Source organism: Xenopus laevis, chromosome 2S (assembly GCF_017654675.1).
Source record: "Xenopus laevis strain J_2021 chromosome 2S, Xenopus_laevis_v10.1, whole genome shotgun sequence".
Lineage (NCBI taxonomy): Eukaryota > Metazoa > Chordata > Amphibia > Anura > Pipidae > Xenopus > Xenopus laevis.
Window position 1 is genome coordinate 132,259,079 of NC_054374.1, and position 27,935 is coordinate 132,287,013.

General features: G+C 39.5%; 1 protein-coding gene across 2 annotated transcripts; it reads left to right on the forward strand.

The window, feature by feature from the left end:
* Positions 1-27,640, forward strand: mars1.S (methionyl-tRNA synthetase 1 S homeolog). 2 transcript variants are annotated; one of them, XM_041582979.1, is made up of 22 exons: positions 1-304; positions 3,001-3,091; positions 4,225-4,303; positions 4,442-4,576; positions 6,323-6,398; positions 6,820-6,992; positions 7,543-7,649; positions 7,827-7,943; positions 10,907-11,110; positions 11,366-11,567; positions 12,614-12,688; positions 14,821-14,991; positions 15,072-15,167; positions 15,998-16,115; positions 17,752-17,965; positions 18,529-18,660; positions 18,825-18,929; positions 20,256-20,439; positions 20,650-20,721; positions 22,114-22,140; positions 27,048-27,158; positions 27,344-27,640. In XM_041582979.1, exons 1-22 carry the CDS (start codon positions 202-204, stop codon positions 27,494-27,496), a joined length of 2,745 nt encoding a protein of 914 aa, XP_041438913.1. In that variant the 5' UTR covers positions 1-201; the 3' UTR covers positions 27,497-27,640.
* The last annotated feature ends 295 nt before the right edge of the window (positions 27,641-27,935 follow it).

The window sequence follows — 27,935 nt, forward strand, 5'->3', positions numbered from 1 at the left end:
AAGAGCCTCCTCCTCGCGCTGCACACTGGATGTTGTAGTCCGGCACAGGGTTAGTGCTCCGACTTCAACGATGGTAGAACGTCGTGCGGGACTCTAGTTCCCAATGCACGTTGCGACACACGTGTGGCCGGTTTTCATGTGAGTTGCATCAGCTGTGCCTGTTGAACTGTTTGCCGCTAGGGAAGTGTCTGATCGCTGACCATGAAGTTGTTTGTGGGTGAGGGGAACCCTCAGGGGGTGAAGGTTCTGGCTGCCGCCGCTCTCTGGGCTCAACATGTACAGATCGACAGGCTACAGCAGGAAGGTAAGAGGGGGACGGTAGGTGTCATTAATACACATGTTAATCATAGGAGAGATTTTAGGGGATGCTCTGGATCTTGGTGACAGGGCAGCTGGTAGTGCTGCTAGTACAGACTATTATTCTCTACTGCTAGTGATTATCTGTCTGGCTGACTTTGTGTTGTGGGTCCAGTGTCACAGAAACACCCATGGACTGCTACCAGCACAAGTGGGGCTCATTTATCAACACAGGGCAAATGTGCCCATGGGCAGTTACCTATAGCAACCAATCAGTGATAAGCTTTTTAAAGCCAGCTGCAAGTAGAACAATGAATGCAGCAATTTGATTGGTTGCCAGGGGTTACTGCCCATGGGCAAATTTGCCCAGTGTTTATAAATGACCCTCAGCACTACTTGAAGACAGGAGATTTGAACTGGTAGAAGTGGATTTAAGGGGCAACAGGGGTTGTTCAGTATGAAAATACAAACTGGGTAAATAAATAGGCTGTGCAAAATAAAAAGGTTTCTTATATGGTTAGTTAGCCAAAAATGTATGAAGGCTGGAGTGACTGGATGTGTAACATAATAGCCAGAACACTACTTCCTGCTTTGCAGCTCTCTTGGTTTCCACTGAGGCAGGAAACTTCAGGCGACTTCGGGAAATTAATCGCGCCGAGTGCCATCCCCCTGCGATTTACATTTTAGCCGGCAGGAAGACAGGGGAGGTATTTCGGGGAGATTAGTCGCCCCAAAGAAGAGGAGATTTGTCGCCGGGCGACTAATCTCCTTGAATCTGCCTGTGTGTGCCATACCTTATCAAGTGTGCCCTGACCCTTAAGATTATCTGGAAAAAATAAACACATCTTTTATAATGTGAATTTCCTGCACATAGAACTTAGTGGCATAAACACTTTTTATAGAGGGTCAATGCTTTCTCAGAGCTCCCCTTTTAAAGCCTTTGCTTTGCAGTTTTATACAGTACTAAAAAACATACTTTTATCAATAAAATATCACTCCTGGCCAGGGCTCTGCAGGTAAAAAATGATAAAGCAAGGGAGCTCTACTTCACCGTTCCCTGCTGTGTGTAGCTAAGTATAGTGCCACCCAAACGTTGGCATGCATCGCCTCACCTAATCGTCCAGCAGGACTCGAGCACTGGGAACGTATTTTTATGATTAAGTAAATATTTAAGTCTCTGCTGTACCAGTTCAGTTTGTTGGTCCCACCTTTGAAATGGTCTAAAGAATTCAGAAGAAATTTACACAAGAAGTAGTAGTATAAACAGACACCCTTACATATGACTTCTCATTTAAGACAGGGAAACCCACACTTGAAAAGTTTTGCAACTGTTTTATGGAATGGTTTCATTGTCACTAGGATTGCTCGACATTTTTTAAAAAATTTCCAGTGGCCACACGAGTTTCTGTATATGCAAAGCTGCTTCTGCTAACTAAAGGAGAACTAAGGTCCTGTAATGTAAATGTCTCTGCCAAACTGCTTTTTTTCTAACATTTGCTGAATCCTGCTTTTCTTCCCCATGGCTTATGCTTGCCACAGCTATATGCTCAGAGGAGGTCTAGTTCAATCAAGTGCAAAACTGATCATTATTGCATGACAGGAACACAAAAACAGTGGTGGTTGCTCATTCGTGTTAGTATTGCTGCTGTTCTGATCATTTATGACTGCAAGGTAGCCTGGGGCAGGGTAACTGACATAGATCCTGGGACAAATAAGCCCCTGGCAAACTCTGTGTTTAAATAATTACTTGTGCATGAAAGCACCTGATTCCTACATGTTCCAATACTTGTGCAATATTGTATTGAGTGGGGTAACCAGAAAGACACCCAGGAAGATTATGCTATTATTACTTGTGATTAGTGGCAAATGGCCAACTGTCCGTTAGGGGTGTGGTATAATCTGCCATTCTGCATAATGGGCTCTCCAAGCAACCAGGTTGGCGCTTGTTTATGTTACATGTTCATGTGTTGCCCAACAAGGTTGTTTTTCCCTTCTCTTTATTATCCCTTTTTTTTGTAATCATTTATATACGCGTATGAGAAAAATGAGTGATTGTTTCTCTTGAGAAAGAAGGAAACAAATTCTCTTAGTACCCATTGCAACTTGTTTTTCAACTGGATGCAACTTCTGCTGTGTTTTATAGTAGCTTTACTAAGGAAGGCAGGATATTCCAACAGGGCTGCTAAGAAATTCATTTTATGGGCCTAGTAACACATTTAAAATGAAAGGGGCATCATATTCTAATGGTGCTGAGTTTCTGAGTAGCTGACAGGTCAACCTGCGTAGCGATCTCTGTATAGCAGTCCCAGATCATAGAATAATCCCATATGTTCTCATTTTTGGTGCAGGCAGAACACCTATACAATTTGTTGATGGATTTATTGTAGTTAATAATAGTAAGTAGCTGATCAGTCATTTACAATATAATTGGACAACTGGATAACATGTTGACTAAATTATCCAGGCAACCCAATCAACATCTAGCAAAGCTTTTACCAGATATTGATTGGGACTGTATTTGCTTTGGCCCCAAACAAAGTCTAATAAGCCACCGACTCCATCAAGAGTGAGTTGGCAGGCAGTATCATGCGTGTATGGCCAGCTTTAATGGATTTATCCGTTATAGGGCCTTTTCTAAGGACAGAGTAAAAACTTGGGCTGTTATTAATGTTTTGCTTCATATTTTTGCCTCTGTCTCCTCAGAAAAGATTGTTCCTTTTATGTCACAACCAAGACTACCAGTGCTGGACTTGGAAAATGGAAATTATCTCTTCTTATCTAATGCAATCTGCAGGTAAGGGACGGTTTATATGTTATCAAAATACACTCTTACATGTGATGTGTGCAGCTGAAAGTGCATTACAGTATTTTACACAAAACAAGGTAGTCATCAAAGGCACACAAAGTAGCATGGGACACTAGAAGATAATGTTCAGGGTTGCGAGTTCCCACAGGTTGTTGTACCAGGCTTTTTAGCTAGATATATGGTGTCACATACAACATCCAGTCTAACTCTAGATTTCCTGATTTGGTTGCTCTTTGGCTTGTTGCTTTCATGTAACTCTACATATTTGTATCTAAGGGCAGTGACCGACGAGGAGATTTGTCGCCTGTGATTAGTTGTTTTCAATGGAGAGGCATTTTCTGGATATTTGTTGCTTGCAGACGTTGATTTTTTTATGGGCATATCTCCCTGTCGGCCACTGCTCTTAGGGCAGAGACACACGGTCAGATTCGGGAAGATTAGTCGTCCAAGAACAAATCTCCTCTTTTTCAAATCTCCCCGATCTTCCCCTGCCTTCCCGCCGGCTAGAGTGTAAATCAGCGGCGGGATGGAACTCTGAGCGCTTCGTTTTCCAAAGTTGCCCGAAGTTTCCTCATGAGGCAACTTCGGGCGACTTCGGAAATGAAGCGCTCCTAGTGCCATCCCACCGGCGATTTACATTCTAGCCGGCGGGAAGGCAGTTTGGGGAGATTAGTCGCCCCGAACAAGAGGGGATTTGTCGCCTGGCAACTAATCTCCCCGAATCTGACCATGTGTCTCTGCCCTTAACGGTAGCATTTTTGTAAAGCTGGCTATGTGTAGGCGGATTGGCCATCTTAACCAAACTACCCCTGTGTACTGAACATGACAATGTGTTGACTGTAGTGTATCCCATTCATATGTGCAAGCATTACCTCCAGCCTGTGGGGGAGGAGAACCAGCCCTGGGTAACAGGTAAGCGGATAAAATAGCTGAGGGGACTAGGGGAGCTTAACATTTTAGCAAATCCCAGTGATTTTACCTTTCCATCTCCTTTAAAGCAATTAACTGTGTTTAATTGGAAAGATTTATCAGACAGAGATTTTTGTTTTGTTTTAGGTTAATATAATATTATAAATGGAGTGTTTCTTACATAAAAAGTGATTTTCCCCCTCACCCTTTAGGTACTTCTACTTGTCATCTGGTCATGATATGTGCGATCTAAGCAATCAATGGTTGGAATGGGAAGCAGCCGAGCTTCAGGTAGGATGTCTGACCAGGAACATGATTTTTGATTTGCATCTAATACAGTAGTGCCACTTCCAGTGAATTAAGTAATAGTTGCTGCATTTCTGGCATTTATATGGAACATAATAAACATATTACTTTTATTTACTTTAGCCAGCACTCTCTGCTGCGTTATATGCACATGTTGTTCAGGGGAAAAAAAAGGAAGATGTCATGGCAACCATTAGTGCATCCCTTAAGCATTTGGATCAAAGCCTTGCAGGAAAATCCAGTCCATACCTTATCAAGGTGAGTATTATTCTTCATGATTTCATTTTTAAATTACATTTTTCTCTGGTCTCTGTCCATTTATTTAACATAGTGATATTCATACTTTTGGGAGCAGATTCACTAAGGGTCGAATTTCGAAGTTAAAAATACTTCGAAATTCGACCCTCGAATATTCGAAGTCGAAGGATTTAGCGCTAAACGTTCGTTCGATCGATTAAACGATTCGAAGGATTCGAAGGATTTTAATCCAACGATCGAAGGAAAATCCTTCGATCAAAAAAAGTTTAGCAAGCCTATGGGGACCTTCCCCATAGGCTAACATTGACTTCGGTAGGTTTTATCTGCCGAAGTAGGGGGTCGAAGTTTTTTTTAAAGGGAAAGTACTTCGACTATCGAATGGTCGAATAGTCGAACGATTTTTCGTTCGATTTCGTTCGTATTCGAACGAATTTAAACAATTCGATGGTCGAAGTACCCAAAAAATACTTCGAAATTCGAATTTTTTTCATTCGAATCCTTCACTCGAGCTTAGTGAATCGGCCCCTAAGTCTACTAGAAATCCATGTAAACATTAAATAAACCTAATAGGCTGGTCCTGCTTCCAATAAGGATAAATTATATCTTAGTTTGGATGAAGTACAAGGTACTGTTTTATTATTTCAGAGGACAAAGGAAATTAATTTTAATTATTTCGATAAAATGAAGTCTATGGCAGACGGCCTTTCTGTAAATCGGAGCTTTCAGGATAATGGGTTTCTGGATAACGGATCACATACCTGTATTACAAACACACTGGAATTATAGACTAGGTTTCTTTGGGAGAACAAGCAGAACAGTACAACTGCACAGGCTTAAAACTACTGCTGTCAAGTGCAATTTTGAAAATCTCCAGTTTGTTTTGACAACCCTGATCCAGATTCTAGAACCTAAATTTAAAACCTCTGACCCTTCTGTGTCTTCTAGAAATATGTGCTGCTCAGAGCTGCAATGAGGTTAGTCTAAAAGGACACAAGCACTATAATGACCATTTTTAACATACTAACCCAGAAGTCGGGTTTTGTTATTGTGCTGTTTATATGTGGTAAAATTGTTGCTTTTATTAAGAACCTATTTAGTAACCAAGTGGTTTCTGGAGGAACACCATCATTAAACATGGCAAAAAAAAAATCTTGGGATCCTCAGCCAATATCTTGCCAAGTAAGGTGATACAGGTTTTGCACAGGTAATGTCATAAAGGAGCATGATGGATGGAGGGTTTCTTCAGAGGTTCAACCCCCCTATACGCCATGTGTCAGGCCTAAGGCTGCACTGAAGGAAAGTTTGACTTCAGAAGGTCTGACTTCTTCATTGAAGATAAAAGACAACAGCGAACCTACAAGCCTTTAGTTTTCATCCAGCTTTAAGATAAGAGCTTTCCCCACCGTCATCACCATTTATTTATATAGATTTATCATATTATGTAGCTCTTAATATCCTATGATATAACATATGGGCTTACGACACATTAAGGGGGATTAGAGCAAGAGCTTACAATCGTAATGTCTGGGGAACAATAAACAATTAAGGTTGTTGATAAGGATTGCTGATTTACCCAATATCTTTTTCTCTGATATGGAGAGGAGAAAAGATTTAATGGTGAGTACGCAAATTTGTCATTAGCTTACATCTGCTGTTCTTTGGGTTTATTCCTGGTTCAACCCTGTGTAGCCATGTGTTTTTTCACAAGCCATATCTGTGCTTTATTTTAAACTTCTCTTCCTTTAGGATGCACTCACTGTTGTGGATATTGTTGTGTGGGGCTCTATCTATCCTCTAATTGTGGATGCATCTAATCTTCCAGGTAACATTTGTCTAAAAATAGGCATGTTCCTCAATGTTTTTTAATTACCTTTGTCTATATCTTCCAAAGCTACATGACTTTCTGCTGTGCTAGACTTTATCTGCTAATGGGGAGTACTGTTAATCCAGAATGGCAGAAGGAAATAGACAACACAATTCCTATTATTTAAAATAATTGTGTGTGTGTTTAATGCTGTTAAATTGCATTAAACATTTACTAAAAATCAATAGAAACCATGCATTTTAATTTGAAGTAGAATAAAGCACTTTCCCTATTGTTAAAAATGTTCTTATTGTTAACCTGCCAGCAATGATCGTATAGCCATATTTTTATGTACATATGCAAGTTTGGAGCCCATTCATGAACCAGTCCTCAATCATACGCAATCATATTTAACTAAATCTGTATTTTTTATGTGTAGAAGAGATGGCATCACTTAAGCGCTGGTTTCAAAATGTAAGTCAGCTAGAACAGTGCCAAAAAGCTGCGTCATCGCTGTTGAAAGATAAGGGGAGCTCAGTCTTCAAGCCTTTCCTCCAGAAGCAGCCTGCACCCATAACCCCACCTGGCAAGTCCGTTTGTAAGGAGCAAGAGGTAAAGTATTGCCTTTTTACCTTGAGCCTAGTTCCTCTTTATATAAAAGTTCAGTAAAACTATTTTGCCTTGTTGGGTCAGGTGTACAGAAGAATGATTCATTTTTTGTCACATAATATTTTTAATAATGTAAATAAGCTTTGTAGGGAAACTAAAGCAAATGTATAAATTGTTTACTTACTGCAGTGACCTGATTGTATGAACCCAGAGGCACAGTGTCAGGAAGGCTGCAAACAACTCCAAATGAATCCCTCGACCTCTCCTATTGACTTAAACAGCAATTCGCCAGGTTTTAGGTGGTGAATAGTTGAATTTGAGTTCTTAAATGGCCAGAGTATGATAAATCTCGTAATACTAATTTTTTATTTTGAATTTGATAGATTTGACCATAAAAAAAATAGAAAATTTTAAATTCTAATTTTAAATTTGATTCGATAAATCTGCCCCTTTATGTCAAAAAGTGAATTTCTACATATAATGAAATGTGTGGTAGAGTAGATTTCTGAGCAGATGTTTAGCCGACCATTTCAAATATTTCCCACCTTTTCAGGGAGAGGACATGCCGTCTCTGTCTGAGGAGGATATACAAGCTGCTGCTGAAGCTTGGGCTAAAGGTCTCACTGGTGCTTCAAAGCCAAAGCAGAGACCACACCCAATGTAAGTATGTCTAAGCACCCATGTAGTTCTATAGAATGCCCTCATACTCAACAGTTCTGTATAGGAGGGAAACATGTGTTGATAGAAGTACATCTCCCAAAGTGCCAGTGGATAGACAAAATATATAATCCAAAGTAGAAGACTAAATATAGTTCTTTCTTCCATGTCATGTTACAGCCTGCCAGTGGAAGGAGAAAAAAACGTTCTCATCACCAGTGCTTTGCCCTATGTCAATAACGTTCCGCACCTTGGAAATATCATTGGTTCTGTGCTCAGCGCAGATGTTTTTGCTAGGTAAGTTGAACAAAGAAGACCTTTTTTTCCTTTTGGCTACATCAGTTTGGGTTTCAAGTTCTGTTTGGAGTATCCTATGCCAAGACCTATAGACAGCATTTTATCATCTGTGCTTGTAAACTGGTACTTCTGAAATCTATCTTGGAGGTGAAGGTGGAGGGACATTCCTGGGTGACCATATCATGCCCCACAGTTTTATCTCATCTGGGAAGGGGCAACGACTTTATCATAGTGTATAGTAGAAGATGGTATCATGAACAGGGCATAGCCTCTGTCTATTATGCAGGCTAAGTCTAGCCTTAAACTATGTTTCTTGGTGTCCTGCAGAAGCATTATAAAATGCTGGTTGTTTTCATTGGTGCAGGTTTTTTTTAAAAATAATATTTGAGTCCTGTAAATAGACCAGTAGCCTCTATTTTATCTGCATCTGGGGTTAAATCATTAGCTGGTTTAACTCTGTGATTCCTGGTGGAAAATGTAATGAAATAAAATCTGTGATAAAAGACACTGCTGTGAAAGAACGTTTTCTCAAACACCAAGTGTTGCTGAGCTTTCTTTTCAACTTTTTGTACATTGGGTGGTATGTATTCCTAAATTGATGATATTGCATTTGATACTGAAAAAATGATATAAAAGGTTTTCAAACATATAAAAGGTTTTCAAACATAAGTCTCTCTAAGGGTTGTTTTGTGCTATTACATTCTTTAGTATGTTTGGCATTAAATCTGATCCGTTCTGGTCATCTGAGATGATATGGACTTCTCCCAAGACAAAGGAAATCTTGGCCCCAAACAGCTGCATTACACAAGCTAACAACAATAGTTATAGACAAATACAAGATTCCTCTGCACTCAACCCATTATCAATATATTTAAGACAGAGACATTTTGTGCATACTGCTACTGAAAAATGCCTTACCCTTTAAACAAAACAGGGATTGTTTGTCCATATATTGCAATATATTTAAGCTGGCCAACTACGTCAAAGTCATCCCATATCTGGCCAGTCCTACGCTTAATTTTCATCTGATTCATTAAGAATTCTATTGCTTCATTATACATTTTACAAAGGGCAGTATGCACAAAATGTCTCTGTCTTAAATATATTGATAATGGGTTGAGTGCAGAGGAATCTTGTATTTGTCTATATGTATTTTGTGGTCACACCCTCATTGCACCCCCGCCTAATGATTTTTAAAAACTAGTGGTGAGCACAACTTTCCCTTGTTTGTTATAGTTCTACAAGAGCAGTGACCAGCTCCATGTTGTAGCTCCCACCCTCTCCAACTATAATCAGGTGATCCCACTGGTGTCTAATAAAAGGGCAGCCAAGTATGGAGGTTTACTTTGAAAGCAGCTAGTAAGTTGCAGGTAAAACCTAGTCCCTTTGTAAAATGTATAATGAAGCAATAGAATTCTTAATGAATCAGATGAAAATTAAGCGTAGGACTGGCCAGATATGGGATGACTTTGACGTAGTTGGCCAGCTTAAATATATTGCAATATATGGACAAACAATCCCTGTTTTGTTTAAAGGGTAAGGCATTTTTCAGTAGCAGTATGCACAAAATGTCTCTGTCTTAAATATATTGATAATGGGTTGAGTGCAGAGGAATCTTGTATTTGTCTATATGTATTTTGTGGTCACACCCTCATTGCACCCCCGCCTAATGATTTTTAAAAACTAGTGGTGAGCACAACTTTCCCTTGTTTGTTATAGTTCTACAAGAGCAGTGACCAGCTCCATGTTGTAGCTCCCACCCTCTCCAACTATAATCAGGTGATCCCACTGGTGTCTAATAAAAGGGCAGCCAAGTATGGAGGTTTACTTTGAAAGCAGCTAGTAAGTTGCAGGTAAAACCTAGTCCCTTTGTAAAATGTATAATGAAGCAATAGAATTCTTAATGAATCAGATGAAAATTGAGCATAGGACTGGCCAGATATGGGATGACTTTGACGTAGTTGGCCAGCTTAAATATATTGCAATATATGGACAAACAATCCCTGTTTTGTTTAAAGGGTAAGGCATTTTTCAGTAGCAGTAACAACAATAGTTATGGCATTTCTAGGACATCTAAAGTGGATATAAGAAAGTAATGGGAAAGGAAAAAACACAAATTCTAACTCCTTTTTTGGTACAGGGTGTGCTATATATTACAATTCCTGAGAAATTTAAGGAACTATCACAAAAAATGAACACTCAAGATGGCAATGACACTCAAAAGTTGACATTTGTATTCAATTTTAATTTTCTCAATGGTTACCCTTTAATGGTATAGCAGTACCGTACTTGTATTGTATAAGGGGCCTTCTGTGTCTGCCTATATATTTTTGTTTTGTTTACCATTAGTGCAACCACTTTACATGGCTGAAAGCTACCATGGAAACACTTTTGATGCCACTTAAGTCCCATGAGTGTCTCCATTTTTAAAACGCTGTCTGTAATTACTGTCCTTGCACCTGCTGCAATTGTTACACCCTCACAAGTGCTATGTTGCACATCATAAGTATTGTTGTGCTGAAATTGTGTATGGACTTAATGGCACAGAAAATGGTAGTCATCCAACTAAAGGGGCAGCTGTATTATGAAGAACAAATCTAGCATAAAGATATATATAGTTAGTGTCCGAGGTAATATCATGCTTCATGATCCTTTTGATGGGCACCTCCGTTACCTTGTCATGACATCCAGCCAACCCATCCTTCCTAGTAATGCAAATACCCCTACACCAGACAGCTCCTAAGCACCAGTGGAGTCTTAACTATCTCTGATTCGTTCTGTCTAAAGGCCATTATGTATACAACACCGTAGCATGGAGTGTTCTTAGCAACTGTACTGTGCTCCCACTTTGTATTTTATTTTCACAAATACTAAAAGAATGACCTAATTATATTCTCAGGCAAACATAAAAGACCCCCTTTCTCACACCTGTCAGACACTTAAATTCATATTTGCCTTTCCAGGTACTGCAGGCTGCGGAACTGGAACACACTCTACATATGTGGAACGGATGAATATGGCACAGCAACAGAAACCAAAGCTATGGAGGAAGGGTTGACACCCCAACAGATCTGTGACAAGTACAATGCTATCCACACTGCGATATATCAGTGGTTTAACATCTCTTTTGACTATTTTGGACGGACAACAACTCAACACCAAACCACGTATGTGATCAATCATTCTTCTTGTTGTCTTTCTTTATATCTGCTAACACATTATGCAATAGCTTGTACAGCCATCTATGTAATTTATATTTGAAATCCGCAAGCATCTTTACCCTCAGTGTTGTTGTTCCATACAGCAGGGATCTCTAAACATTCTGCTTTTGTCAACCAAAGTTTTAAGCCTGGGGATCCTGGGCGTTCCACAAATTCCTAAATATTATAATGCCAATAACGAATCATTATATTGTTCTTTAGTATTTCCCAAGATATCTTTCATCGACTTTTCGAGAGGGAATTTTTACTGACAGACACAGTGGAACAGCTTCGCTGTGAGAAATGCCAGAGGTTCTTGGCTGATCGCTTTGTGGAAGGAATATGTCCTTTCTGTAACTACGAAGAGGCGAGAGGGGACCAATGTGACAAATGTGGGAAGCTCATAAATGCTGTAGAGTTAAAGGTATTCTAAGCAATCTGATCTAATCTAATCTTGATATAAATAGCAGGCTGTTTAGAAATCTTTATGTTCAATTTTCTATACATGTCTCCCATTTGTGGGCTCGTAAACAAGTCTCGTAAAAAGCTACTGTAGAAATGTGAAGTACACATTTTTATGAATTACAAAACCTAGTGTTTGGACATTTATATGCATTACTAGGCACATCAAAGAAATCTTCTTCCTCTTGCTTGGTCCTGCCTCGTATTGCATTGTCATCTGTCAAACGGGTAAAAATGGCTTCATTCTATTTCTTTTCTGGGTTAATTTTTTAACTGTGCACTCATCTGCTATGGCAGCTGTACCTCACACAATGGCATGAATAACTGCCTCACCGGGTTTCCTCTTCCTCAACAAAAAAAGATGGTGCATCCAGCCTATAAAAGCACTGCTGAAGTCAATGCAATTTCAAAATATAGAGTATGAAATAGGAGGACATACTCACAGTTCACCCCAGTCCAAGGGTGCATGCACATGGGAAAAGAAACAAAATGATCAAGCAGCAAGTAAAAAAAAAAAAATACAAAAACTTCATTAGGACATGGCCTGACGCATTTCGTGCCTGTTGGGGCACTTACTTACAGCCTATGAGTAAGTGCCCCAACAGGCACGAAATGCGTCAGGCCATGTTCTAATAAACTTTTTGTATTTTTTTTTTACTTGCTGCTTGAACATTTTTGGAGGAACTCACAATTTTTTTTCCTGTTCCTCTTCCTCAATCCGTGTCCCAAACATGGACAGTGCTAGCATCTGCTTTGCACTTTAGGAACAATTTATTATCATGAGAAAGGAATTCTAGCTTCTCTTGCCAGCCACTGATTGATGAGGCTGAAATCTATTTCATAGTAATTGTCTGCTGGTTAAGTGACTTAATACTGTATAATGAGTGAACAAGTGTATGTGAAATTAGTTTGCTTGATTTGCTTCTTGCAATCAGCTGTGATGCTGTGCAGATGGAGTCAGAGGCAGGACTACATGCTAAATGTAATGTTCTGTGCTTCAATTTACAGAAACCACAGTGCAAAATTTGTAAGCAGTCCCCTGTCATTAAATCCTCCAAGCATCTCTTCTTGGACTTGCCAAAGGTGAGTCAATTCATGTTCTATAAATAATAATAAAAGAGTTTATTATATATAACGATTATGAGAGGACATATTAGTCAGGTACGTTTTGTGCTGCAAACAATCTGGTCATAGTATCCAAGTAACTAACAGTGCTGCTATTAATCACTAATTGGTACATGGCCCTATGCTAAAGGGATAGTTTACTTTTTAGTTAACTATTAGTATGCTAAACAATGTCCTATGCTTAGTAACCTTTAGTCAGTCTTCATTTTTTTTTTTTTAAATATTTTTATTTATGGAATTTTGTCATACAGCAGAATGTAAACAAGCATAGAAACGTTATAGTGTACATAGCTCAAAAAAGACATATCACAGCTATGAGGTCAATATAGGTAACAAGTAGAACAATATCACAAGACTGGGGGTGTCCCAGTTGTAAAAAAAAGTAGTTCCATAGTGCCAATAGAACTATCATTCAAACTAGTGTTCTGTGAGAGCCAGGGGTACCCCATAGCTTGCCAAAGTAAGTGTCAAGGTACAGTAGGAGCTAGGGGAACTGACACCAAGTACGTACCCAAGGAGACTGTAAATGTTAATCACGTAACAACCGACACATAAGTAGTCCCCAGAACAAAAATGCTGTTAGACAGATTAGTATTGTTTACATAAACAGTAATTCAAAAATTCAGAATAAAGTGTTAAACTAAGCAGGGAAATAACAATACAAATAAAATGAAAATAAAAAAAAACAAAGAATAAAGAGTGGTCAAACATACGTGAGGTACTAACAGTGGGTGTCACATCTGGTAATTGACTCAGTAAGACATCTCTACATGTTGAGGGATAGAGGAGGGACCTTAGGTGTTACGTCTACAGCGGGATAGGTGGGAGGGACCCACTAAATCTATATAATACCCATGGTTGCCAAATTTTCAAGGTCCTTTGGGAATTCTCGGAAGCTAGACCAGTTAGCCTTTCATTCATGTAAATCCAGTCTATTTTATTCTTAAACTGAGAAAAATTAATAGCAGGAGATTTCCAAGCTTTGGCAGTAGATTGTCTGGCAGCCAAGAATATGTGGTTTAGTAGTTTCAGTTTAATCTTTGGGGTCCCCTTTAGGAGGTACCCCAAGCAAGGCTACCTGGGGGGCCTTCGGCAAATTCAAGTGTAAAACCGAGAAGATAAGGTTATAGACCCTAACCCAAAACCTGTCAGTCTTCATTTTTTAATTATTCGCCTTCCTCTTCTGACTCTTTCCAGCTTCCGAATGGGGGGGGTCACTGACCACATCAGCTAATTCTTCAGTGAGGCTACATTTTTATTTCTGTTTTTCCTTTTTTTCTAGTAACGATTTAGACCCTCTCATATTCATCCTCCAGTGTCTCCATTAACAGTCTGGTTGGTAGATTAACTGGTACCATAGCACCCAGCTGCTAAAATTCCATACTGGAGGGCTGCTGAACAACACTAAAAAATAAAAAAAGACCACTTGCAAATTGTGTCACAATAGGACTGCCTACTTTATACTTAAAACCCATTTTCCTCTACTATGGGTCCAGGACTCCTAGTCTAAGTTTTTTCTGCAAGAGAAATGTTAGGTTGAGGTAAATCATGTGACTTTAGGTTTCACCAAAAAAGACTATTACTCATAAGCATCACATTACTTTTCCTATTTGTTACCATAATGTTAAAAATTTAGCAAACCAATATAGCATCTGCCAGTATTTCTACTTCATTTTATTCTTCTTTTTAACGTGATGTGCAGTTAGGACCTACAGCTTCTTGTTTTAATAATGAGGAGTGGATTAAAAGAATACTACCTGGCTCCTGCATTAATCAAGGTACCAAAGAGCATACACTGCATAGCAAACTCACCATTTCAAATATGTTGCTGCATGGTGTCAGTAAGACACTGTACGTAATTGAAGGCTATACTAGCTGTAGTGGGTTTTATTCTGATCCTGGCATAGAAACATGCCCCGTTCATGAATTATGTCCTTAGTGGAACTGTGCAATAGTGAGAGCAGATGTATGGCTGGAACATATGAGCTGAGCATGCAAGTATGACTATTTTTGGAGCACTGCAGAGATTTATTCATGAATCTTAGTATAATAAAATGTGTTTATATCTAGACCTTGGTTATTTCTTGTAGCTGGAGAAACGTTTGGAACAATGGTTGGAACAGTCCTTCTCTACCGGTGACTGGACATCAAATGCCCGTTTCATAACTCGCTCATGGATACGTGATGGACTGAAGCCTCGTTGTATCACACGAGATCTGAAATGGGGCACACCTGTGCCACTGGATGGTTTCAGAGACAAGGTGACACAGACTCTTGATACACACTTATGGATTTATACATGAACATTGTTTCACTTAAATATGCCTCTATATTATTACAGGTGTTCTATGTCTGGTTTGATGCTCCCATTGGCTATATTTCTATTACAGCCAACTATACAGATCAGTGGGAAAAGTGGTGGAAGAGTCCTCAACAGGTAACTTAATCAATCTGTGTAATTATGGGTTAGAGTAGATCTTTGGGCCAATTAACATGCACATTAATTAATAATATTGTACATGAATAATAGTACAAATAAATGTAAAAAGCATTGGAAACATGGTTTAGCTCATGTCTACAGTCTTAAAGAAGAAGGAAAGCTACAGAGACATTTTATTGCTAATAGATTAGCCACAATGGTGCAAACTATAACACTATATTTATTCTGTAGAATGCTTTACCATACCCGAGTAAACCGCTCTAGAAGCTGTCTGTTTGTTTAGGATAGCAGCTGCCTATCTTGGTGTGACATCACTTCCTGCCTGAGTCTCTCCCTGCTGGCTCATAACTCTGGGCTCAGATTACAGGAGGGAGGGGAGGAACAAACTGAGCATGCTCAAGCCCTAGCCCTTTAGGTTTATGCTGAAAACAGGAAGCCTGATACAGAAGCCCATGTGTACACAATAGAAGGAAAGAAATGCAGTAATTCAGAGTATTCAGATCAGTGTTACTTTGATGGTTTTCTAGTGTATTTATATAGACCTTTCTGATAAAGCTTACTTAGTTTTAACCTTTCCTTCTCCTTTAAAGGAATGGTCTTCAGGTTAGTACAAAGGACCAGGGCAAGGCAGATTCTGACTTGATTGGCATGTTTATTCTCACGTGTATTTCCCAAGTCTTTTACAGCCCAATGCGAGATTTTATTTTTTAATGCGAACTTCCATGTTTTTACATTTTTAGTTGAGCCTTGGCAAATCTCTTTGTATAGATCTAATATATATTCCGTATTCTCTGTTACTTCTAATGAGTGTGTCTTTTTACCTTTAGGTCCAGCTTTATAATTTTATGGCAAAGGACAATGTTCCTTTCCACAGTGTTGTCTTCCCTTCCTGCCTTTTGGGTGCAGAAGATAACTACACATTGGTCAACCACCTTGTAGCTACAGGTAGGGTTTGTGGAAGATTTGCATTGTTCCTTTGTGTCTCTGAGAGTCTCTGCTTCATTGAAATGATCAGAAAGTAAGTTAATACCTTGTTTGGGACATTTGAATCAACAGGCAACAGCATCACTAAAGCTGGGCTTTAGTAGCCCGAGGACCATTGACCTATGACATAGGGTACCATTGTTTTTGCTTTAATTTAAAAAGGAAATTAACAGAAACTTTAAACAAGAGAGATCCTTTTCTGGTGGCCACATTTTCATATAGTAAGGGTTGGGAAAACCTTATGCTTTACCCAACAATTAAGGGTTCATGGGGTGCCATGGAGAAATTAAAAAGATTATTAATTCGGGTATGTAAGATTACATGATTGTGAGGGGAGTCAAATAACTTTAATAGCCTCTGCCTTATGGGGGAATTGTTTTCCTGCCCCATCTTTGGAAAGGAAAATTACTTATAAACTTTTATCTTTGATGAATCTTGTACTATGAATGGGTGATGCTATGGCAAGAGAGCATCCTATGAAGAAGAAAATCATGTGCATTTTCTTGATCTTGTTTGTTCATTGATATAACATTAACACAGTAGCATTTTGACTACCTGTGCTCATTAGCAGTGAGCAATATGCTAAAGATCTGTGAGTTACTTTGCATTTGAGATGCTGAATGGTCCTTGGTGAGTGCTCACCTGAAGTTGCTTGTTTGTGCATATTCAGGAAACCTGCCAAGACCTATTATAGGAGCTGTTGGCTGTAAATGGATACTGAGTAGTTGTGATGGAACCAGGGCCGCCATTAGAAATTACGGGGCCCCGCACAACAAAATTTTTGGGGCCCCCTACAAGTTAAAAAAAATAATTGGCGCCAGGGGCCCCCATAAAGGTTTTTTTTTTTGCACCTTGCACCCCCTGGCAGCCCTGCACACCCCATATAGCCCCTGCACATCGCTGTCATCTTTACACAAATCTGCCTGACAACTTTAGGACCCAGAGTGTCTCTCACCAGCAGGAAGAAGCAGCCATCCCCGGGGACCACTCAGGCAGCGGGACAGCCCCCACATCCTACCAATGTAGGGCTGACACACAAACTAACAGCCTTCACCAAACCCTGGTGCTGGAATTCAAGCCACGCCAACGCTCCACTTCCAGCTGCCGGAGGCCGTGTTCAGTCCCAGGGCCGCATCTTGTTACTATGGAAACCACTTGTAGCGTTCCGTGATGAAGTTTGCGCGAGAACGTTGCGCGCAGTGTGTAGTTTTGAGGAGTTGCTGCAGGGTGTGTGAAGTGACAGAATTGTCTTTGGGCGCAGACCTCACCCACAGAACAATGCCAGACATAAAGTGGCAGCCTGCGAATAAATCTTGCAAGTTAGTGTTCCCACACTTACTGCTTCCTTCTGATTAGGTAACTCGGAAGGGGGGCCCGGCTCTTTTGAAAAGTGCAGCACTTCCGGGCCCCCCTTCAGGCCCGGGCCCGGTACACTTGTACCCCCTGTGCCCCCCTGATGGCGGCCCTGGATGGAACATGTATTTGACTAGGTGAAGTGTAGGTGTTGCATGGATGATTCTACAGTGTATATGATGAAAGCATGTAAATAAAGAATATGATGCATCCTGTCACTAAATGTGTACCTTTATCTGAACAGAATATTTAAATTATGAGGATGGTAAATTCTCCAAGAGTCGAGGAGTTGGGGTATTTGGAGATATGGCAAAGGACACTGGTATCCCTGCGGATATATGGAGATTCTACCTACTTTATGTGAGACCAGAAGGACAAGACAGTGCTTTCAGCTGGAGTGATCTCATGCTCAAAAACAACTCTGAGCTCCTCAACAACCTTGGCAATTTTGTCAACAGGTAGGCTTCTGGTAGGATTTGTGAGTAAAGTAAGAGATCTAAAACTATTACATTTCTTGTAATGCATACATTTGTAGCTGAAATAGATTGCATATTGGCACTAATTATCATTTCATACATATTTCTAAGAATTATGGGTCAAATCATCTATTGTAAGTTGGAAGAGTGGTAGGAAAGCCAATAAACTGGGTTTGTAGTTAGAACAGGCCAAGATCAGGGCAGTAATTGGTCAGTAATTGATCATTGTTGTAGAACAGGTTGCAGAATGTGGTGTTTTATAGTTGTAGTGAAGGCCAGGGTCTGGTCCGTTGATATCCATAACACAGAGCCAGCAAGTGTAGTCATCAGCCACATGTTTAGCACCACAAATACCAAGAGACAATTCAAGTTTCTCAGTGCTAGGGAGAGCCCAACATGTACAGACCTGACAGAGTGGGAAGCAATGATTATGCTCTGAAGGTCCTAGATGAAAGACTTTGCTGTAAATACATTTTAAGTTTGTTGATGCTTATAAATGTGTGTTGGTAGCAGGATTAAATCTGTGTTCATGCTCCTTTATGCAGGGCTGGTATGTTTGTGCAGAAATTTTTCAATGGCTGTGTTCCTGAAATGGAGCTGCTTTCAGAAGATAAGAGGCTTCTGGCCCAAGTTGCAGCAGAACTGCAGCAGTACAACCTGCTTCTGGAGAAAGTTCGGTATGTTATTCAAGGATGGAAAAACCAAACAATATAATTTATGCATTTTTGCTTCTGTAAATTAACTAAAAAAAAGTTTTACTCTGGGCTTCTAGAGAAAGCAAAATGGTATATTAAAGTTACAACTCTGCTTCTAATAAGTCCCGGTTAATTCTTCTTTTCAGCATCCGAGATGCTCTTCGATGTATTCTGAACATTTCACGTCATGGCAATCAGTACATCCAAGTTAACGAACCATGGAAGTGCATCAAAGGAAACCAACAAGAGCAGTAAGTTTTCCCAGAGGTTCTACTTTCTTCCACTGTTTAGAGCACCCATCTAGAATATGCCGTAAAGTTTTGGTCTCCCGTGGTCAAACAAGACATCATTGAATTAGAGAGGGTCTAGAGAAGGGCAACTAAGTTGGTAAAAGGTAAGGAAAATCTCATCTATGAGGAAGGACTGGCCAAATTGGGGATGTTCACGCTGGAGAAGAGGAGCTTAAAAGGGATGTATGGTCAAAAATTTGAATCCCCTTTGGCTTTGGGGAGTGTATATAAGGATTTTTCAAATTGCAAATATAAATTTTTTTTTTTTTTTTTTTGCAGTTTTTTAGTTTCTTGCAGCACAATCATATCCCCCACATAGCTACTCATGCTTCAGCAGAACGCAAAACCTTCATGGCCCCTGGCCTTATCTTCTTCTTGGCCCGTCTGCCTTTTCTGCTAGTCCCGGCCGCCTACCAATGAAAAACATGTAGGCAGTCTTGTTTGCTCAATGTGTCTCACCGCCACTCCCACAGTCACTGCCTGCTCGTTTTTCATCGGTAGGTGGGCGGGACTAGCAGAAGAGGCAGGCCGGCCCAAAAGAGACTGACTCGGGCCGTGAAGGTTTCGCGCTTCAAGAAATTTAAAAAACGCAAAAAAAAAAAAAATTATTTGCAATTTGAAAAACCCTTATATACACTCCCCAAAGCCAAAGGGAGATTCAAAATTTTGACCATACATCACCTTTTAGGCGTGATATGATAACTATGTATAAATATATAAGGGGATCTTATAATAATGTCTCTAATGCTTTATTTACCAGTAGGTCCTTCCTGCTGACGCAGTCTCCCATTCTGATTAGAAAGAGATTCCACCTAAATATTCAGAAGGGGTTTTTTACAGTGAGAGCTGTGAAGATGTGGAATTCTCTCCCTGAATCAGTTGTACAGGCTGATACATTAGATAGCTTTAAGAAGGGGTTGGATGGCTTTTTAGCAAGTGAAGGGAATACAGGGTTATGGGAGATAGCTCATAGTACAAGTTGATTCAGGAAATGGTCTGGTCTCCATCTTGGAGGTCTCCATCTTGGAGTCAGGAAGGATTTTTTCCCCCTCTGAGGCAAATTGGAGAGGCTTCAAATGGGTTTTTTTTCCCTTCCTCTGGATCAACTGGCAGTTAGGCAGGTTAAAATAGAGTCAAAAGGTTGAACTTGATGTTACTTACCATCCTGACTTTGAGCTTTTACTCCAGAAGCAAACTGATATGAGAAACGTGTAAGTCTCATTTATTCTAAAATATCCAGATTTCTGCAGTGTGATTTCCTTAATTAATTTCTCTGTGGTTTTGCAGGAAGAGAGCAGGCACAGTGACTGGAGTGGCTGTAAACATGGCCGCTCTTCTCTCCATTATGTTGCATCCATACATGCCAACAATCAGCAGTGTTATCCAGGAGCAGCTGCTAATGCCACAAGAATCTAAAGTGTTAACCACCGACTTCTGCTGTTGTCTGCAAAGTGGCCACCAAATTGGAAATGTGAGCAATTCTATAAAATTATTGGTGTCATTTTTAGTCTCAGGATTATGGGACAGGCGTTCTCTGCTCTATATCTATCAGTCAGTGTCTCACATTCTTTACCATAAGGGAAAATATTTGACCATTAGTCTATGTTTAAGACTAATGTCTGATGATGGTTGGATCCAGCAAAGTTAACATTTTCTAATGCATCAATATGGCGTTCCTTAGGTGAGTCCACTGTTCCAGAAGTTGGAGAACGACCAGATAGAATCCTTGCGCAAACGCTTTGGAGGAGGGCAGGTGAGAAGTGTGGTTTTGCATGCACACTATACTGCAGAATAGAATAATGTTTGCAAGGGAAGGCTCTCGTGGTTTCCTAAGAATTCTTTAATTTATTGACTATTATAAATACACAAAATAGAGACAGGTTGAATTATAATCAAGAGGAGCGAAGAGCAGAAACATTCTTTTCTTTCTTTCTATCCGCCAGTGCATTGTGCAAGGTAAGCTAAAGAGAGAAGAAAGATTAAAAGTATTTAAAGGGGTTGTTCACCTTTAAACTAATTTTAGTTTAACCAATTTGCAGTAAGGTTTCAATTATTATTGGTGGGTTTTGAGTTATTTAGCTTTTTATTCAGCAGCTCTCAAGTTTGCAATTTCAGCAATCTGGTTGCTAGGGTCCAGGTTACCATAGCAACGCTGCACTGATTTGAATAGAAGAGGTCCTGAGTAAGTAATAAAAGTAGCAAAAGCCACACATGTGTAGCCTTACAGGGCATTTGTTTTTTTAGATGGGGCCAGTGACGCCCTCCCCTCCCTTTTGAAAGCTGGAAAGAGTCAGAAGTAAAGGGCAAATAATTCAGAAACTGGCAAAAAGAAAAATCGGAGGCCAGTTGACAAGTTGCTTAGAATTATCCATTTTATTACATACTAAAAGTTAATGTAAAGGTGAACTACCCCTTTAAGGCTTAGGGTAACGTAAGTTATTAAACCCAACGAAAGACACGTTTGTGTAGTCATATGTTATAGAAATGGACATGCTTATAGAAATTGTGGAAGCAACCTTCCATTCTCTCTATACTGTACTTCTGGGCCTGCTTGTTGGGTATGATATGATCTTTTAAGGATGGGCCTAAGGAGATTAAATACATATTACAAGAGAGTAGAAAGTGATTTTATTTTCTTTGAGCACATCAGGGACATAACGTATAGGAGAGTCATCTGTTACAAACTAAAAAAATTATTGATTTCTGAAAGATTTAAAGCCAATAAAGGAAGGCTGTGTCATTCAGCTAGTTTCATTTGATATTAATGAAATAATATGAGAAAAAATGGTAAATGTATTATCCGAGAACAGGCTATTGGTAAGTAAAAAGACAACTGCTGCCTTGAAGTATTGGTGTCTTGGATTTGATTGGAACCTGGGGAGGTTATGGGGCACATATATAAATTTCTCTAGGAAAAAAACATTTTACATGTGCTGCATTGCCAATGTGTTTCCAAAAATGAGCTATACTATACAAGTCCGTAAGCACCCATGAACCTGCCAAATTCAGAATATGGCCCCCGGCTTATTATGGCTATGTCTTGGGTGGGGGGTGCAATAAAACAGTGTACTTAGTGAATTGGATGTCAGCTGCATAATTGCGAGTCTTCTCTTTATTCCTCTTGGTCTGTCCCTTTTCTTGTCAGCTAAACGGTGACAGCACCGAGCGACAGGTAATGTGATAACTGCATGCGACATTTCTCTATTTGCATGAAACATTAAATCACATTTATTTCATATTTCTTTAACAAGGCCCATAAAATTGATCCACGGGTTGTGTCAATTGTCCATTCAGATAAAATAGTGCACACAAAACATGTCCTCTGCAAAACTTTTGGGGAACCCATATTTAAATGTTCTATTATTTGGCTACTGAGTATTATGCCTATTTATAAATAATCACAGTATTACTAAGTGGGGTGTGTTATTTTTTTTTCTAACAAACTAGAAAGTAGTGCACTAGCTTAGGGTAGATTTCTGTAGGGCTGGCCACCACATCTTTACCCTGACTGTTTCTAAGATACTAGCATATTTAGGGCCTGATTCACTAAAGGTCGATATTCCTTAATGCACAGTTTTGTGCGTTAGTTAAGGAACGATTCATCATCAGATGGATTAATATAGGAAGATGTAGTGAGGAGCTGTAGGGCAACAATTAAAGACCTTTATGAGGAACTGGAGACTTACCTACAGCCACTAACCCATTTTCATGATCCCTTGGGCAGATACAGAATCCACTACGTTCTGTGTCATTGGGGAAAGGAATGACTAGAATACTGTAAAATCGAGACTTCTACTCTGCCAGTGGCATCCCAAATGTCTTAGGTGCTATAGATTGTATTAATAACGTGTGACAATATCAAATGCCCTAAAATATCGAACAAAATAACGCATGCTATAAAATAACGCACAAAATAACGCATGCTATCAAATACCGCACACAATTAAACTAAAATGAACCTAAAAATATCACTTCTTAAGTTAGACAAGTAAACATTAAGTGAATCGATCGTTATTTCTAAAAATATAAGAAGTGATAAAAATGTTAAGGCATTATTATTATTAACATGTATTTATATAGCGCCAACATATTGCGTAGCACTGTGTGCTATAAATAACACTTACTTTTTCGACCTTTAGTGAATAGGCCCCTTAGATTGCTAATAGCAGGCTTTTGATTCAACTGGGAGTCAGCAACTCTAGGGTTAACTGAATCCAGGAAGTGCATTGAGCCAAGCCTGTCTAGCAGTATAAAACTGCAAATATCAGTAACCATTAACGAAAACCACGTTAAACAGACGATAAATGTAAATGTTAAAAGTGCTTAGGCGTTAATACCGACTCATTTAGGGTTTAGATCCCCTTCAAACTGTCCATAGAAATTAAAAGCCACTTAGTGGCATTTACCAAACAAGTGGGAGTTTGCATAATTTGGACACCCACATGTAAGGCCAAATCAGGCTGATCCAGTCGGATCATACCATTGGCCTACAGGGATCACATGTGCCGATGTGGATTTTAAGATTTTAAGTGAAGCCTCTATTTTACTTCCCATTATTTTAAAGGTGTGGTTCACCTTCAAATAACTAGTTGTTTTCAGATAGATCACCCGAAATAAGGACTTTTTCCAATGACTTTCTATTTTTATATGTGACTTTTTCTAATATTGAAGTGTAAAGTGTCATTTTTCACCATCTGAAGCAGCTCTGAGAGGGGGAGGGTCGCTGACCCTGTAAATTGTTCTAAATTGATACATTTAGTTAAAACATTTCTTGTCTTTGTCCCTGCTGAGCAGAATCTCTGGGTTTCATTACAGGCAGCTGTTAGACTTGATACAATAGTTGCTGATACTCCACAGATGCTGCTGAGAAATGTTGCAAACTTGTGACAGTTTAGAGTCTGCCCCTGAATTATTGAGCTGCCAGACTCAAACACCAGAGACACCGACATTAAACTTTAAACTTAGATTTTGGAAAAACAGTAAAAAAATAAATAATGGAAAGTAAATGAAAAAAAATCTTTATTTCTGGGGAACAACCTAAAAACAACTGAATTCAAAAAAGTGTTTGGAAGGTGAACAACCCCTTTAAGTTTTCCTTCATTTTACTCTTTGTTTTTGTGGCCCCGCCAATATATAACGCATAACACATTTCCCTTGTTTATATTTTACTGGGTTTTACACCACTTTTTCTGGTCTCCCCGAAAAAATGTAAAATGGCGGTTTTACTGTATGTCTTTATTTATTTATTTTAGCCATATATTCGACCAGGGCCCTAATAAAGTGCAGCAGCTTTTGTGTTTTAGGCCTGGGAATGTCCAGCTTTAGTTAGACTTGTCTTTTGTTTTTGGCTCATGCAATATGAGGCTGCTTTTCTGCTTACCTGGCTGTGCTTTTTCTATATGGATAATGGAAATGTGTGTGGCTCCTTTTCTGCTTCCTGTTTTGTGCATCACTAGATTTTGAAATTCAAATTCTGTTTCCATTTCTTCAGTTCTGACATTTGGGAGGAATTTCTTTTCTTACACACTAGCAAAAAAGGGACCTTTGTTAGGATGCAAAGTTACAAAGACCCAAGAATTCCATGTGTATTATTGAACTGCTCTAAGGGGCAAATTCACTAACCTCCGAAAATTCGCCAGCGACGGCTTCGCTCACAGCGCAACACTTCGCCAGGCGTAGATTCGACAGGACAATGCTAATTCACTAAAATCAGAAGTTGCGTCCAGAGCGTCGAACACTGGCGGAGTTGCGCTAATGTTACTGCACCAAACGAAGTGAAGTTAGGCTAGCGTTGCCTAATTTGCATATGGCGGCAAGTTAAAGTTGAATGGACGTATATGTTGCAGCAAATACATTACATTACACAAGCCCAGGAAACCTTAATAAAATAAAGTTGTTATATTGCCCTACACATGAGCCCAGTGTATCGTTTATGTGCCATATGTTGTTACCCCAAAAAAATGTACGCTATTTTTCAGCCTAACCCTGAAAAAGGAAAAGACGCTAGCGTTTTTTTTATGGAAGTCCTATCTACTCTATTGCACTTCGCCTGGTCTGAGGTGGCGAAGGCAAGTCTGGCGCAAATCTGCATCTTAGTGAATTTGCGTAGTTAAGTCAAGAGAGCAAATTCGCTTGGCGTTAGGGAGCGAAGTACCGCTAGAGACTATCTCCTTCGCTAGTGAATTTACGCCAGTGACTGCTAGTAAATAGGTGAAGTACTGAAATGACTAATTTTTCACACATGTAGGTCACTTCGCCCCAATAGTAAATTTGCTCCTAAGTGCGTTGTTTATGGTTGCTGCCTGTTAATATTAGGCCGCTATAAAGCACAAGCTCCACAGTCACAGCCCGGTTGGCAATGTTCAGCGAGGATTGCTGCAGAGTTGTGATGTTATGAGGCCATTTCCTTAGAGAACGCTCATTCCTAAAAATAGCATTGCCTTGCTGATGTCACTGATACGGGAGGCGCACACAGGGACACAATAATGCTAAACTGTCTGATTTTCCTCATCTCTGCATATACAACCCCCAGCTGGCACTCTATCAACACACACTCCACAATATACATCCTTGTCCTGCTTTGGCTCGGGATTTAGGCTAAAGATATATATCATACACAAACTTGGGATTTAGGCTAAAGATATATATATATATTATACACAAACTTGGGATTTAGGCTAAAGATATATATATATTATACACAAACTTGGGATTTAGGCTAAAGATATATATATATATTATACACAAACTTGGGATTTAGGCTAAAGATATATATATATTATACACAAACTTGGGATTTAGGCTAAAGATATATATACCGGTATATTATACACAAACTTGGGATTTAGGCTAAAGATATATATATATTATACACAAACTTGGGATTTAGGCTAAAGATATATATATATATATATTATACACAAACTTGGGATTTAGGCTAAAGATATATATATATTATACACAAACTTGGGATTTAGGCTAAAGATATACTGTATATAATTATACACAAACTTGGGATCTAGGCTGAAGATATATATATTTTTCACAAACTTGGGATTTAGGCTGAAGATATATATAATATACAGGTATGGGATTTGTTATACAGAAAGCCCGTAATGCCCGTCTCCCATAGACTCCATTTTATTCAAATAATCCAAATTTTGAAAGATTATTTGCTTTTTCTCTGTAGTAATAAAACCGTATATTGTAATTGATCCAAATTAAGATACAATTAATTCTTATTGGAAGCAAAACCAGCCTATTCGGTAGAGATGCACCGAATCCGCTATTTTGGATTCGGCCGAACCCCCTAATCCTTTGTGAAAGATTCTGCCGAATACCGAACTGAATCCGAACCCTAATTAGCATATGTAAAAAAAGTCACGCGATTTCCCTCCCCACCCCTAATTTGAATATGCAAATTAGGATTCGGTTCAGCCGGGCAGAAGGATTCGGCCGAATCCTGCTGAAAAAGGCAGAATCCCGAATCGATTCCTGGATTCGGTGCATCCCTACTATTGGGTTTATTTAATGTTTAGATGAATTTCTAAAAAACTTAAGGTATGAAGATCCAAATTACGGAAATATCCGTTACCCGGAAAACCCCAGGTCCCAAGCAGTCTGGAAAACGGGTCCCATATACTGTTTATTGTCTTAAATCGCACACTTACTGTTCATATAGACCAGCACACCAATACTTTGTGGTTCACTTCAGTTTTATTGTATAGGGAAGCACAAATGCATATAATAAAAGTCAACCACAAAGTATTGGTGTGCTGGTCTATATATAAGTTTAATTAAAATATTTGATTAAAATAGAATAGTAGGTTGTTCTTCATCAGACCAGGAAAAGCTACAGGTAGCAATGCAATGGTTGACCCTTTGTGGTATCCAGACTGATTCTGTAGGACTGGCCATAGACATGGATGGCAACATTCGGTTGGACAGTGGCCCAAAAGATCAGACCTGCAGGAGCTGCAGCTTGGCCCTCACTTTTCTGCCCATAAACCATACAATGGAAAAAACCTTTGCATAACCAATTTTCTTCAAGGGATCTTATGTTTCCATTTTTGTCTTCAGGTAAAAACAGAGTCAAAAGTGTCTCCATCCCAGGAAGCTCCTGAGCAGCAAGCACCTAAAGCCTCTGGGCCAGAAAGAGTGAAGGAGCTGATGCAGGAGCTGGAAAAACAGGTCAGGCAGCACATGATTGGTTGTAGCAAACTGTACAACTTCAACTCTGCTTTCCCGTCAGTGTGTATAAATTGTATTGTGACATAGGAACGTTGTTATACACAGTATTTCCTGCCCCCTCCCCCATTTCTTTCTGCTTGGAACTCTGCTTGATTACTTTGCATTTTTCCCCCCTTAAATTCTAGGGTAACCATGTGCGGGAGCTAAAAGGGAAAAAAGCCGAAAAATCTGTCATTGACCCTGAGGTGCAAAAGCTTTTAGCATTAAAGAAAGAACTGGAGCTCGCAGAAGGCAAGTCACCGGATCCTCCCACTCAGAAGGGCAAGAAAAAGAAATAGACTTTTTGTTTGTTTGTTTGTGCATCTTGTATTTTATGAGCTGGTCAGCAATGGATGGGCCAGTGATACTTTGTGTAGACACATCACATCAGGGAGAAAGTGAAACAAGGGAACACTCTTTTAAATTAAATATTTTGGTCATTCTTTGCTTAGTGTTCTTTATTGAGTTGTCCATGGCCGTACGTTTTATCTGGCTGGCTTTATAGCAAGCACTGTAATGTATTGCACAGGATGGCACAGAACCTCAGTGTGTTGTGTAACTAGGGAAACATCTGAACCCTCAGTACTTTTACCATCACCGTGTGTATCCCTTGTATTGTTACACATTCTTCATTTCCCCTTGTGATTTCAGCGTCTGTCTCTACATTTTCAATTTCTGTGCTTGTCAGGCTGCAAACTTGACTTATAGGTTATTAGAACTGGAGATACACCGTTGTTA